Raw genomic sequence first — 13,733 nt, forward strand, 5'->3', positions numbered from 1 at the left:
ATGTCAGCAGCTGGTCAGAACATTCTGACGGAGGAGAATCCATTGGCCAAGACCCTTCCCAAAGGGAAGCCTGCATTGGCCAAGAAATGTCGAGAGGGAATGGCAGCAGACCCTCAGGACTCTCCAGTTCAGAAGATGACAGCTGTGAGGAGCTCATGCCGGAGAACTGTGAAGACTGTGAAGAGAGTGAGCATGGCGTCTGGACTAAGCCCTCCTTCTTCCCAGAGGAGCAAGAAGAGTGGGATGAGGTGAGCATCCTAGAGCTGCTCCCAGAGGAAGACAGAGAACAAAAGTGGAGAGTTTTTGCAGCAGTGCCCATCCCTCGTGAGGCCTGGGTTGAGCAGGAGGCACCGGAGCCGCACAGCCCAGGGCCGCTCCGTGCCTTGCTCATGCCCCTGAAACGCCAAGCCCCTGTGGGACGTGTGGCTTCTCTTCCCTCCAAGAAGCCAGAGGCAGGGAGGGAGAGCTGGGTGCCTGCCCCGCACAGCCCCCCCAGCCCCTGGCCCCCCTGGCTGGGTGACCAGGCCCACCACGGGCAGCCAGCTCCTCTCAGGCAACGTCCCTCCCGCTTCAGGCGGGCACTGCCGGGGCTGTTCCGCTGTCCCTGCATGAGGCCGCAGCCAGAGGAGTAAAACAGACAAGGAAGAAGATTTACAAGAAAAAAGAAGACAGAAGATGAAAGAGATGAGGAAAAAACCACTGCTGTCTCTCTGGCATTGAGTTCCTCTCTACGGCAGATGTGAAAACCGTTTAAAAGGTTTTCTGTTATTAATAGTAATAAAATAGTTATAAAAAATAGTAATACAAATTAGAGCAATAGGAATTAGGACAATCAGAGTTAGGACAATAAAGGATAATACAAAACCAAGAATTATGAATGTTCCGATGCTTTCCTCAAAAAAGCATGGGTCGCTAACAAAGGATTAACACTTAAAAGCAATACCCTGTTGCATATTCATACCTCATACGTGATTCTAAAATTCTTTTCAAACAAAGAGTGTTTTTCAAAAATTCTTCTCAAAGCATGTTTTCTGGTTATTGTCAACTTCCCCCCTCATCTTGTAAATCATTCATCTTGGTCCCTCAAAGTCTGGTTCTTCTCGATAAGGAGGCAGTAATTCTTAGCTTGAGATTTTGGTGTCTTGTTGTTGTTATCTCTGTGTGAAGAATTTCTTGATTATCTTATCTATCCCTTGAGCTAGTTAGAAAAGAATCTTACATTGCAGAGTTTCTATTTTAATATTATGTTGTAGCTTAAAACCATATTGGATTCACAGACAACCCCAACGTCTGGGAGAAATTATGCATCTGACTCCATTGATACCAGAAGGCTAAATAATTACTGTATTATACTATATTATTCTATAATATATTATACGATATTACATTACATCTAAACTGAAACTGCACAAGCACTCCACTCCACTGAACAGAATCTTGTGAATGTCTGCTGACCGACAGTCTACACACATGCTTGGCCCTGATGAGCCAAGGAAACAAAACACCATCACTGGGTAAACAATCTCCATATTGCATTCTACTTTGGCACAAACACAGACACAGCAAATGAGATAAGGATTGTTTCTTCTTTCTCTGAGGTTCCTTGCTGTGATTCCCAGACAATATCCTTGGGAAGTTGTGCCTTGCTCTTCTCTGTGAAGACAAATGTGGCCACAAAACTGTATTTAAAACACTACTTAAAAGGATTAATACAGCATCACTTTCTAACAAAACACATATAATACTCATTTTAATATTTGCGAAAAGCCCATCATATAATACACATTTTTCACACCAGAGGAAGCAGCTGGGCTGGAGTCTCTGGCTGTGCTTTCTCTGCCCAGCTTGGCTCCCCAACGGGACGGCCCCGCTGCCGCCGGTGCCGCTGCTCTGGTGTGGGAGCAGCAGCTGTTTGGGTTCAGCTGGAGGGGCTGAAAGATTGCTGCTGCAGCTCCTCCAAGGCAGGGAAGGGAAAAGCTTTTGGATGGGCCAACAAAGCCAAGCAAGCCCAGCAAAACAGAATTGTGCAGAGCCACAAATGCCTGGGCAGTGAGGCTTGGAAAATGGCCAGGCAAAGAGCCCAAAGCTCCCCCCTTCCCCGCCCCACACACACCCGGCCCCGGGCCTGGAAGGTGCAGCAACCATTTCTTGGGCACAAAGCAGAGGCTCCTGGAACGGAATCTCAGCATAATCCACCCCAAGACAAAGAAGATGAAGACAATGAAGACGATGACAAAGCAGATGAAGACCACAAAGATGAAGACTAAGAAGACAGAGAGGAGAAGAATTATTTAAAAATACATATAACAAGAATAGTCATAGGAATGGCTGGATGGATGGCCCAAGGAGTGATGGTGAACGGTGCTGCATCCAGCTGGCAGCCAGTCACCAGTGGTGTCCCTCAGGGGTCTGTACTGGGACCAGTTCTAGTTATTTTCATAGAGGACATGGATGAGGGCATGGAGTCCTTCATTAGTAAATTGGCAGATGACACTAAGCTGGGAGCTTGTGTTGATCTCTTGGAAGGAAGGAGGGCTCTGCAGAGAGACTTAGATCTGGTGGATGGATGGGCAGAGTCCAACAGCATGAAGTTTAAACGTGGGGTGTGGAGGTTTAGGGACATCACACCATAACCAGTATGATCCAGTGAAGCCCAAATTTATTATCCCTAAAAAGACTATATTTATAAGAAATCTCTACTGTCCAGACGTCTCTAGCTAATACATGATTGGTTAATCCTAGCTGTTCACACGTCTAAAATAGAATGCTGATTGGATCACCAAATTTTTCACGCATCTTGCTGTGGTCATCTGGTCCACCCATGGCTCACTTTTTTCTCACTTTCCCAAGCTTGCTGACAAACTTGCTGAGTCCTGATGACTCTTCTTCTTGTATCTTTTTCAAGGATATATCGACCCCATTTCTGAATATGTCCATTATTCATTGTTTGTGTGTTGTGTTATTATATGTTTTAGTTGCATTAAGTTGTACTTTGGTTTATCCCAGTTCCCCCCTGTTAGAATGGTTCTGCCCCTGCTGCCTCCTCCTGTCCTTTTAATGTCAATCTCCCTACCCCCTCCCCCTGTTCCCCAAAAGTGGCTGAACCCTTCCCTTAACCCCTCCCTGGTGTCCTGTCCTTCACTAGACAGCCCATCCCATCCCTCTAGAAACTTCTACCGAGGCCATTGAGTGATAGGTTCAGGCACCGGGGCCCCTCCCTCGGGTGGCCCTTATTGGTCCCCTACCTGCCCATTTCCCTGATCCCCACGTCCTCCTGTGTCCCCATTGGCAGGCAGGCAAACCCCTCCCTAGTTTACCACCCCTCTTTATAAAACCCTGCAGACCTCATTCTGGGTTGTCTTCAGCTGGCTGGTCTGCCTGGGTTAGGAATCACTTCAGAGCTCTGGAATAAACCTGGATTTTACCCCCAACTGGAGTCCCCTCTCCTTTTTCTACCGACGTCGTGCTAGTGGCTCATGTAAAAGGTGACAGCCTTAGCCACTCTCCCGACCCCCCAAGGAACGGCAGAGTGTCCCGCACTGCCTGCAGTGCCAGAGCAAGCCGGGGTGACTCTGAGCATGTGGGATCTCAGCACATCATTCCTGATGTCCAGAGATGCCAGGAGAACCCTTGGGGGTCTCGAAAATCCTGGAATGTTGGCAGAAGTGTCTGGTGGCTTGATTTTGATCCATCCACAGAAATAACAAGAGTTTGAGGACAAGAGAATCACTTTAGAGTAAAAGGTGTAAAGAGACACATTTAGAAGGTGAAATATAGACTTTAAGGTTTTTGGGTACAGGGGGTTATGGAGACAAGATGGAGGGATCAGGGCGTGTCTTGTCCTTCTTCTTCCTTCTTCTTGTCCTCCATCTCCTGTGGTGATGTTGGCATTTGGGGATTGGTTTATGGTGAAGGTGCACTTGCCAACATGGATGAAAAGCATTGGGAAATAAAGGTAAATATTATGTACGTAGATATTAGTATAAAAAGACATGACCGCCCCGTGGGTGGTCAGAGAGTGCCTGTGACTGCTTGCAGATCAGACCTCTGTTGGGCAGACAGAAAATTTTGTAGATAAGAAATAATAAACAACCCGAAGACCGAAAAGCTGAAGAGTCCAGACTCGTCCTTTAAAACGCGTGCCACCCAAGAACCACCCTACCCGTGTCGGGGCAGAGACAGACAGCCGAACCCGACATGAGCACACTCTCAGAGAGGCACTGCGACGTTTGTGAATGTGTCCATTGTCCATTACTACAAGCAGGCTGGATTGTGCATCGGCTGAATATTGCCATGGTCTTGCAAGAACTCCTCAGTCTGCAAAAAACTCTCAACATTTAATAAGTCTAAGTGCTGAGTTCTACATGTTGGCCACAAAAATCCCCTACAAAGTTACAAGCTGGGGGCGGTGTGGCTGGACAGTGTTCAGGCGAGAAGGGACCTGGGGGTGCTGGTCGACAGCCGGCTGAATATGAGCTGGCAGTGAGCCTTGGTGGCCAAGAAGGCCAATGGCATCCTGGCCTGCATTGGGAATTGTGTGGCCAGCAGGAGCAGGGAGGTCATCCTTCCCCTGCACTGGGCACTGGTGAGGCTGTACCTTGAGTGCTGTGCCCAGTTCTGGGCCCTCAGTTGAGGAAAGATGTGGAGATGCTTGAGCACATCCAGAGGAGGCAACAGGGCTGGTGAGGGGCTTGGAACACAAGCCCTGTGAGGAATGTTTGAAGGAGCTGGGGCTGTTTAGCCTGGAGAAGAGAAGGCTTAGAGGTGACCTTACTGCTCTCTACACCTTCCTGAAGAGAGGCTGCAGACAGGTGGGGTTGGTCTCTTCCACCAGGCAGCACTGACAGAACCAGAGGACACAGCCTCCAGCTACATCAGGGAAGGTAGAGGTTGGACATTAGGAAGAAATTTTTCACTGAAAGAATAATAAAGTACTGGAATGCTCTTCCCAGGGAGGTGGTAGAATCACCATCTCTGGATGTATTTATTGTGTGATTATGAATACTTGTGTGATCAGAACTTGGTGTTTCAGGATGTTTTGGTACTTAGAGACATCACCTGTCTATACAGACATGTACCTGTGGCACTCAGACCTGGCCCTTCATGGAAAGCAGTCCTGTGCAGCCTGCAGACCTTTCCATCGGAGCTGTGCAAAGAGCTCCGGAGACAGGAACGGGGATTTGGGGCCCTCATTTGTGCCTCTCTCGCCCTCCTTTTCAATTTTTTATGTCATTAGGGCAGTCTTAGGGACAAACTTTAAACAGAACTGTTTAATTGCACTTTCTTATGCTCTGGTGTGAGGGGGCCACACCCGGGTCCCCGATGCTTTCGCAGAGTTGGGGGTTCCCAAAATCTTTGCCGGCATCCCCGGGGGTTCCGGCCGGGCGCGGGGCTGGTGCGGTACCAGCGATGGCCACCGGGTGGCAGCGCCAGAACACCGGGAACCGGCAGGGGTGTGAGGAAGGGGATGAGAAACTCGAGCCTTTGCCGAGAAACTCGAGTCCTTCCCGTGCCCTCCTCATGTCCCAGCTGGGACAAAGCCAGCAGGAGCCGAGTTCACCAGCTCTCTAAGGAGTGCAGAGACCAGTTGCAGGAGAGCCGCTCTCTGTGCAGGAAGCAGCTCCCTGTGTCTGCGCTGGATGCCAATAGCAATAAACGATGATGGCGACAGACAAGGACGAGGCCGATAGCAAAAGATAACGACGAGGACAAAGGCAACTCCAACTCCCAGTCCCCAGCCCCTTGCCCAGCTGGCTGGAAGCCCACGGCAGGCAGTGGCCGGGGGCAGTGAGCAGGTCAGTCCTGCCACTGTCACAGACTGAGGGGGAGGAGAGGGGCCTTTGCAGACATGGACCGCAAGTTTTCCCAGTTGGAAGGTGACAGTGACAAGGAGCTTTCCCAGCCCGAAGACGTGCCAGGGAGAGACAGGAACCAACTGCAAGTACTGACAGACCAAGAAATTTCCTGTTGGGGAGGCAGGAGGAGCCGAGAGCTGTACCAATGCCAGGTATGTGTGCGAGTTCAAAAGGTTTCCCAGTAGAGCAATGAGACACATGAAGAGCTCTATGAATGGAGAGAAACTGTCACAGTCCAGGAGCTGTACCAGTGGGAGGAAGACGGTGAGCTATACCAAGAGGTGTGCAAATGGGAATAATGTGTCACAGCCCAAGAGATATCCCAATGGGAAATAGATGGGAGTGAGCAGCAGGAGTTGGGATGGGAAGAAGACGAGAGATCCCATGAGCTGTGCTTACAGAGAGATGTGAGTGTCTCAGAGGATTTCCAGTGGGACGATATGCAAGAGCCAGATCAGAGGGAAGGTGAGAGATACCAAGACCTCTCACTGTGTGATGTGCACTACCCCATCTCTTGATGGGACAGTGTCCCAGAGCTTTCCCAGAGGAAAGGTGAGAGGGATGAAGAACTCTCACCATGGGAACAAGATGTGTGCTCCCACACGTCCCAATGGAAAGACAGCAGAGAATCAGAATTGTCCCAAGTGAGAGAGAGCAGTGACAAGGAGCTGTCACAAGGACTAGCTGCCAGAGCCCAAGAGCTGTGCCAGTGGCCAGCTATTAGTGACCAAAAGCTGTCCCAACAGGAGCAGCATGTGAGCAGTCAGGAGCTGTGCCTTTCCCTCCTCAGGAGTGAGAGGCTTGGGCAGCTCTTCCTTCTCCTCACATCCATCAGGTACAGCAGCTGCTGGCTTAGACTCTGTAGGAATGCCTGTGACACAGGAGGCACCGGGCAGGGCAGGCACTGCCTCTGTTGCCACCTCTGTGCCAATGGGGCTGGGAGAGCTGCGCTGGGTTTCTTGTACACCCATCTGTTTTTGGACGGCATACTCTCCCTCCAGCTTCTCCATCAGTTTGTAGATGTTTGTCAGTTCCTGGATCAGGATTTCCTCAGTGATGTTCTGATCCTGGCACAGTGAAGCCTGGCTACTGGTCCGGGTGTCGGAGGGGACACTGGATGAGCTCTGTGTCCCTGGTGATGGCAGATCCTCCCTGAAGAGAGGAGCTGCTGCCTTTACCTCCTCCAGAGCGAGAGTCTTGGGGGGCTCTTCCTTCTCATCAGCTCTGGTTGGGGCAGCAGCTGCCAGCTCAGCCTCTGTGAGACTCTGTGGGGCAGGAGAGGCGCTGGGCAGGGCAGGCGCTGCCTCTGCTGCCACCAGGGAGCAGCAGGGAAGGAGATCTTTTCTCCTTTTTAATGCCTTTATTAAAAGTGATCAGCTCAAGGCTGGGAGGCTCAACGGGTCCACGGTCTCGCCATCGTCGCATGGCTTGGAGGAGGAGGAATGTGCAGCTTTGTCCCTTAAGGGGCAGAGCTGGGGGTCCTGTCCTCACAAGAGCAGTGGGGATGTACCCCGTGTTACCACCTTTGGGTTTGCCGTCCCCAGGTCCTGGCTCCAGCTGAGGTCTTTGCTTAGGGCGAGGGGTAACAAAGGGTCTCAGTGTCTCTGCAGACTCTGTACTTTGTTTCTCACGTCCAGACATCACTTTGATCTCTTAATTTCGTGTTGGCTCGTTGTTTTTGGGGTCTTTTGGTAAGTTTGGTGGGGTGGCATGCTGGCTCCAAAGTTATTTTGCATGTCCTCCAATGTCCCCTCCTTTCACTGTCCGAGAAGGGTCATCCACTTGGCAGCAGGCAGGGTGGTGCTGACAAAGGAGGAATTCTTAACCTTCAAGGACAGGTAGTTAATGAAAACCACCAGTGATTACAATAACAAACAGTTAGAACTCCACCCTGGCAGCAACTGGTCCAACTTGTTCATTCTGCAACTTTTAAAAAAAAACGGGTAACCTTTTTTTACTCATAACGGTTTGCACACAGAACATCCAGCACAAGGATCTTGCCGCTGAGCCTGTGGCTGAAGCCTTGCCCCCTCTGCTCCCCTGTCCCTGCCCAGGGCTGCTCAGCAGAAAGCAGCTGTGGAGTCACTTCTGGAGTCCGTACAACTCCTCCACGACACAGCGCTTGGGGCTGGCAGGGACCTTACAGCTCATGTAGTTCCAGCTGATTATCTCCTCCTCTGTGTCTCTCTCTATCTCTCTGACAGGTGTTTCCTCTTTCTTTCTCTCTCCTTTCTCACATTCTTGAGAAATAAAATCTGTGTTGTTGAATAAAATCTGTCTGTTGCCTTCCCATGGTCTCATTTGCCTCCTAATCAGGGTTGTATGTGAAACAACCATGTGAAAAGTAAAGCCCAGGAACCCAACACAGCATAGGGACAAGCTCCAAAAACCAGAAACATGCGAGTGGTAACAATATATAGTCTTGGGGTGGAACATTCTAGAGAAAATACCATATATGGAACACAACCAACAGGGGAGTAGAACTTGGATTAATTAACAAAACTCCAAAGGCTCTCGGAAGGAGATTTCAGGCTTGCCCTGAGTTAGATGAATGTTTCCTAGGACTTGATGCTAAGGTTTGGTGTCATAGGGGTGAATTCTGGCTGACTTTGTGTTTCAATCAGGCTGTTTCCCCCAGGGTCAGTGCTGAGTAGCTGTGGCAGGAGTTTGGTCTTGGCATTTCTATTTTGCAGGGTGTTTCTCCAGGACTGATTTTTTTTTTCTGGGATAACTTTCAGAGAATTACAGAATCCCTGATGGTAGAAAAGATCCCCCAGCACATCAAGTCCAAACCGTGCCCAATGCCCATCTTGTCACCCAGCCCAGAGCACTGAGTGCCATGCCCAGGCCTTTCTTGGATACCTCCACGGATGGGGGCTCTACCACTACCTTGGGCAGCTGCTTCCAATGCTTAACTACCTTTTCCATGAAGAAATTCCTGCTGATATCCAAGCTGACCATCCCCTGGCCCAGGCTGAGCCTGTGTTCCCTCATGCTGTCATTTGTTGGTGAGGAAAACAGCCCAGTCCCCACCTGGCTGCACCCTCCTGTCAGGGAGCTGTGGAGAGCAGTGAGGTCTCCCATGGGCTATTCCTGTTTATTAACTCCCCTCCCTTTTTTTTTTTTCTGTTTAACACAACCAACATTCTCACTGAGTGAAGATCCCTTTGGGGCAGCAACTCACATTTTTGAGCAGTCGTTCCAATGCCTAAAAAAACTGGGGAATCTTTTCTGCTCTCAGCACCTCATCTAAGAGGAGCTATTTATGTGGATTTGCTGATGACCCCAGAGCTAAGATCCCATTGTTCTCAGCAGCACTCTTGGAGCAGTTGGGAATGCTGCTGGCAATGTTGGGAATGTCAAGGAAGGGGAGGGATCACTGGATTTGCTTGGAGCAAAATGTGTGTTCTGGATTAACGCAGCAGTGGCATGAAACAGTTTAATGTATTACCCACATTAACACCACCATTTATTTGTCTGTTTCTATTGATATTTCTTATCAAACAGACTCTTGGGATTCTGTCCAGAGAACCAGAGATGTTTCCCCTCAGCTAAACCAAGCCACCATCATCGACCTGCACCCGTCCTCCACCTACAACATCCGCATGTACGCCAAGAACCGCATCGGCAAGAGCGAGGCCAGCAACGAGCTCACCATCACCACTGATGAAGCAGGTATGACCTGGCTTTGCAACCTCTAAATCCTGTGGGAATCATCTCTCTTTGATGTCAGGAATCATTGCATGAAATGCTGTTTATACGCTGCAGCTGTATCAAAATACTGAGTTATTCCCAGGGAACATCGTGAGTTTTGCAACTTCATTGTGCACGGCTGTAATTAAAGCTGTTCAGTGGCATCTAGTGGTCAAAGAAGACATTGTGCTCCAAATTTTCAGCTTGTGGTGTTGGGAATAACATACCTGTATCTACAGTGAGGCAACTCAACCAGCAACATCCTGGGTTTAGTGGTGGTGCCTCCCCCGTGGGTATTGTGGCTTTCCTTACATGTTTAGATATTAATGTAGGTAACTAATTTAAATTTCTCCCTTTTGAGAATGTTGATCCACATGAATCAACTCTTCATTTGAATATTCCCTCACTCAATCCAACCTTCATATGAATATCCCTTTTGAGAATGTTGATCCACATGAATCAACTCTTCATTTGAATATTCCCTCACTCAACCCAACCTTCATATGAATATTACCTCACTCAACCTTCCCACCATTTATTTTTCTGGTCTCTATTTAAGTCTCTTGGCTGTCACTTGTTAGTGTCATCCCCCTGATCTTTGTTCTGTTGTATTACAGAGTCACAGAACCATTTAAGTTGGAAAAGACCTCCAAGGTCATCAAGTCTGATCTTTGTTTTTACCTTTAATCTTTTATTCTCCTGCATCAGCACCAGGAGTACTGTGTGGGCATTTTCCCTTTGGTGGTTGGAGCCACTCTCGTGTACAGCAAATTTCTGCCTTCCTTTACCTTATGCTAAGTCAGCACTGCTTGCTTCTTTGGGGATTTAGAGATGACAACATGTGGTGACAGTGTCCCAGCAGTGGAAATTCCCTTTCTCTTTCAAGATTTATGTTGGTCTTGGATTTGACCACCCAGAGACTGATTTTTAGTTCACCTCCTATGAACACAACTGTGTAATTCCCACTTAATTTCTCTGGGAATTTCCTACAGCAAAAACACAGTCCTTGCCCACAGGACAACATGGTTTTGGTTCTGAGGGACTTTGTGAGTAGGAACAGCACACAAGGGCTCACAGTGGAAAGCAGAATAAGCTGGAGACAACATAAGTTGCATTTCTTTTATCATTCCAGCAGAAGAAAAGCATGCAGTGAATAGATTTAACAGTGAATAAGTTTTTTGAAAAAGACTTATTTTTTGATCAGAAATTTTCTCTTCCTTTGTGCAAAGAAAATGTGAAATCACTAGAGAAAAGACACTATGCATTCTTCCAGCCAGAGTCATCTATAACCCCAAAATGCCCATCCTTCCCTGTGCAAAATAGAGGGCTGGCTCTTGGATCTGCTCTCTTATTCACCCATGCTTGGAATGGTTTTTACTTGCCAAGTTTTTCCTGACTGGTAATTAAGTTGTCAGGATCAGCAGCTGCCCTTGGAATAAAAAACCAGCTTCCCCATGAGCAGGGTGGAGCCTTAACATCACATTTTATTCAGTTCTTTGTAACCAGGCTTCAGAATAAATGATCCTTTTGTGGCTGTCTTTTTGAGGAGCTGTTCGTTGGTAGAAAAAGACCAGCAGTGTGGAACTGTATTCAAAAGTCACTGATCTACCTAGGGAAGGACTGGGAGGGAGGAGGTCAGGCTTAGGCAGAGTTTGTGATGTTTTTCTCCTGGGTTTTTATTTCAGGGGATGCACAAACTGTAGGTACATCAATTTTTTTTTTTTTTTTTGATCGCTGTTTACTTCTGTTCCCTGCTTTTACAGCAGGCAGTGGGGAACAGCATGGGTGCAGGGGATGAGAGACAAGTTAATGAGCAGGGAGCAAAATAAAGGTCCAAGAAATACAAGATAAAAACCAAGCAACTTGGAAAGGGGGGCAGATTCTGTATCACATATTGCAAAGAAATATCTCTATTAAAAAGAAACCTGTAAAAGGTCTCTGTGGCAAAAAGATAGGTAAGGATGGAACAACTTCAAAGCTTGCAGACCACATCTTTATTTCCATACAACCCCAATTAGCTCATGTGTTGGAAAATAGATGCCAGTACACACTTGCTGCAATGCCTGTCAGAGAAAAAAAAAAGCATTATGGCCATTGCCTAATACTGAAATCCATAGAGGAAATGGGGATATCTGGGTTTTCTTTATGTCCTTGCCACAAACTCTGTATGACATTAAGTATGTAAAACAAATGACTTCTTATTTAACATTTCCCTATGGTGTGCTGGGAGCACTTAACTATTCAGGTCTGTGAAAAAAAAATAAAAAATATTGGGGTCTTTTGAGGAAAAGTCAGGTTTTTTAGGGGCAGATTTTAAACCCCATTTTTAGGATCAAATGCTTGGCTCAAATTCCACTACATTATAAGGTACCCCAGAGGAGTGGCTTTCATTTTTTCAACAGGAGGACAGAATCAAGGTCAGGCTTCAAAAAATTCATAGAGATCTCGTTTTTGCCAGTGGACTTTTTCCTCTTCCCCTTCCTTTGTATTAATGCAAGAAGAATGAAAATAAAGTTCTTTCAAGCTTTGGAAATTTCCCATATGAAGGACAGTCAGAAATGGCAGAGAATAGGGCATATTTAATAACTTAAACATATTAAAAGCTGTATTCTGCGTCTCTGCTTTCATCAGTTAAAGCAAAATGTTCTGGTTCCTTTCACCACAGCTGTCATTTATTGCTGCTCCACCTCTAACAGCCCCATCTCACCCTTTTCATTGCTTTCCTTCCTTTGAGTTGCTATTAAACTTAATTTAATACCTTTCACTGAGGATGTATTCTGCATCAAGGGAACCCTCTGCAGCAGCTCAAGGTGGCTCCATCCCTCTCCTCAGATCTTTCCTTTGCAGTGATTTACCTCACTGAGCAAGCAATTTACTGCACATCTCTGTTCAATCCCAGCTGATCCTGATCTGCTTTGTAGCTGCCCAGCTGACAAGGAGGTTTCTTCTTTTTTCATTCACATTTAAAGCCTCCTACACACCTTTAGAACCATGTTGATGGTCCATGAAAGTTTCCCTGGCTCAGGCAGGAGTTGAAAGAAGGTTTTCCCACCTAGAAGTTATTTTTTTGTCTGATTTCCAGCCTGGAACTCTTACTGGGGAGGGGGAGAGTGTAAAATGTGAAGGATTTTGTGTAAAATATCTGATATTGGACTGAACATGCTCAGTTTCCAATGAACAAAGGAGATCCCACTGGAAAATTTGCAACAAGTTGAAAGCAGGATTAGGAACTCCTGGCTCACTTGCTTTAAAGGGGTTCTGCTGCTTTTCTGTCTGGATTAGGAGCTTCTGGCTCACCTGCTTTGAGTGAACTCTGCTGCTTTTCCATCACCCACAGGGTTGTGACTGCTGAGAATTCTTCTTGCCTATCTCCAGATATGCAGAAATGTCACTGTGAGAGTATCTCTAGCCAAGAAAACCATTATTATTCATTTTACTCTATTAATTTCATTTACCAGCTTGATATGTTTTGGCCCATGTATTTTGCTGTTAGCCAGAGATGACATCTGAATGCAGAAGATTCCCGGCCCTGCTTTTGTTTGGTGAAGTTTTCCATGTGGCACTGACTCCAGCCTCCATGATGCTGGGGTGTAAAGGTGGTGAAATGCTGAATTTTCTGTAAAATGTTGAATTCCTTGGCCTGTGAGGGCCACTTTTGATGCATTTTCCTTCTCTTTCCAGCCCCTGATGGTCCACCTCAGGATGTGCAGCTTGAGCCCATATCTTCCCAGAGCATCAGAGTCACCTGGAAGGTAAATACTCACACATCCATGGATCAGATAGGCTCTGTCAGTATTTGGATGCTTTCAGGGGAGTTTTGTAACAACTGTGCCTTGGTGGTTTCATTTAGGAGAGACATTCCAGATGCCTTTGCCAAGGTATCTTATAATATTTGCCACTGAAGGGAGCACCGTGCAAAGAAAGCCTTCCACTGGAGAGTAAAAGTAGCAGCTGCTTGCATTTCCTTCTTCTTTCTGATTTCAGAGATAAGGCCACATGTTTAGGAAATGAACACTCACAAAATTTCACTGTGGCTCTGGGCAAAACTTTCCCAGAAACCACTGGAACCAATGGGATCTTCTTCCCATTGCAATAGACTTTGGGACAGATTTTTGCTGCATAGAGAGTCTCATTATAGTCCATGAGAACTGATGAAGAGTAATTAATACAAAAATATCATCAGCT

The 13,733-nt window shown here is 47.2% G+C and overlaps 1 protein-coding gene across 2 annotated transcripts in view; it reads left to right on the forward strand.

The window, feature by feature from the left end:
• DSCAM (DS cell adhesion molecule) overlaps positions 1–13,733 on the forward strand; it is a 472,610-nt gene that overhangs the window by 360,551 nt on the left and 98,326 nt on the right. For both annotated transcript variants that reach the window (XM_066545552.1, XM_066545553.1), the window contains exons 15-16: positions 9,363–9,530; positions 13,230–13,300. In XM_066545552.1, the coding sequence (XP_066401649.1) occupies positions 9,363–9,530; positions 13,230–13,300 (239 nt within the window). The remainder of the gene's footprint in view (positions 1–9,362; positions 9,531–13,229; positions 13,301–13,733) is intronic.

Source organism: Molothrus aeneus, chromosome 2, assembly GCF_037042795.1.
Source record: "Molothrus aeneus isolate 106 chromosome 2, BPBGC_Maene_1.0, whole genome shotgun sequence".
In the NCBI taxonomy this organism is placed as follows: Eukaryota; Metazoa; Chordata; class Aves; order Passeriformes; family Icteridae; genus Molothrus; species Molothrus aeneus.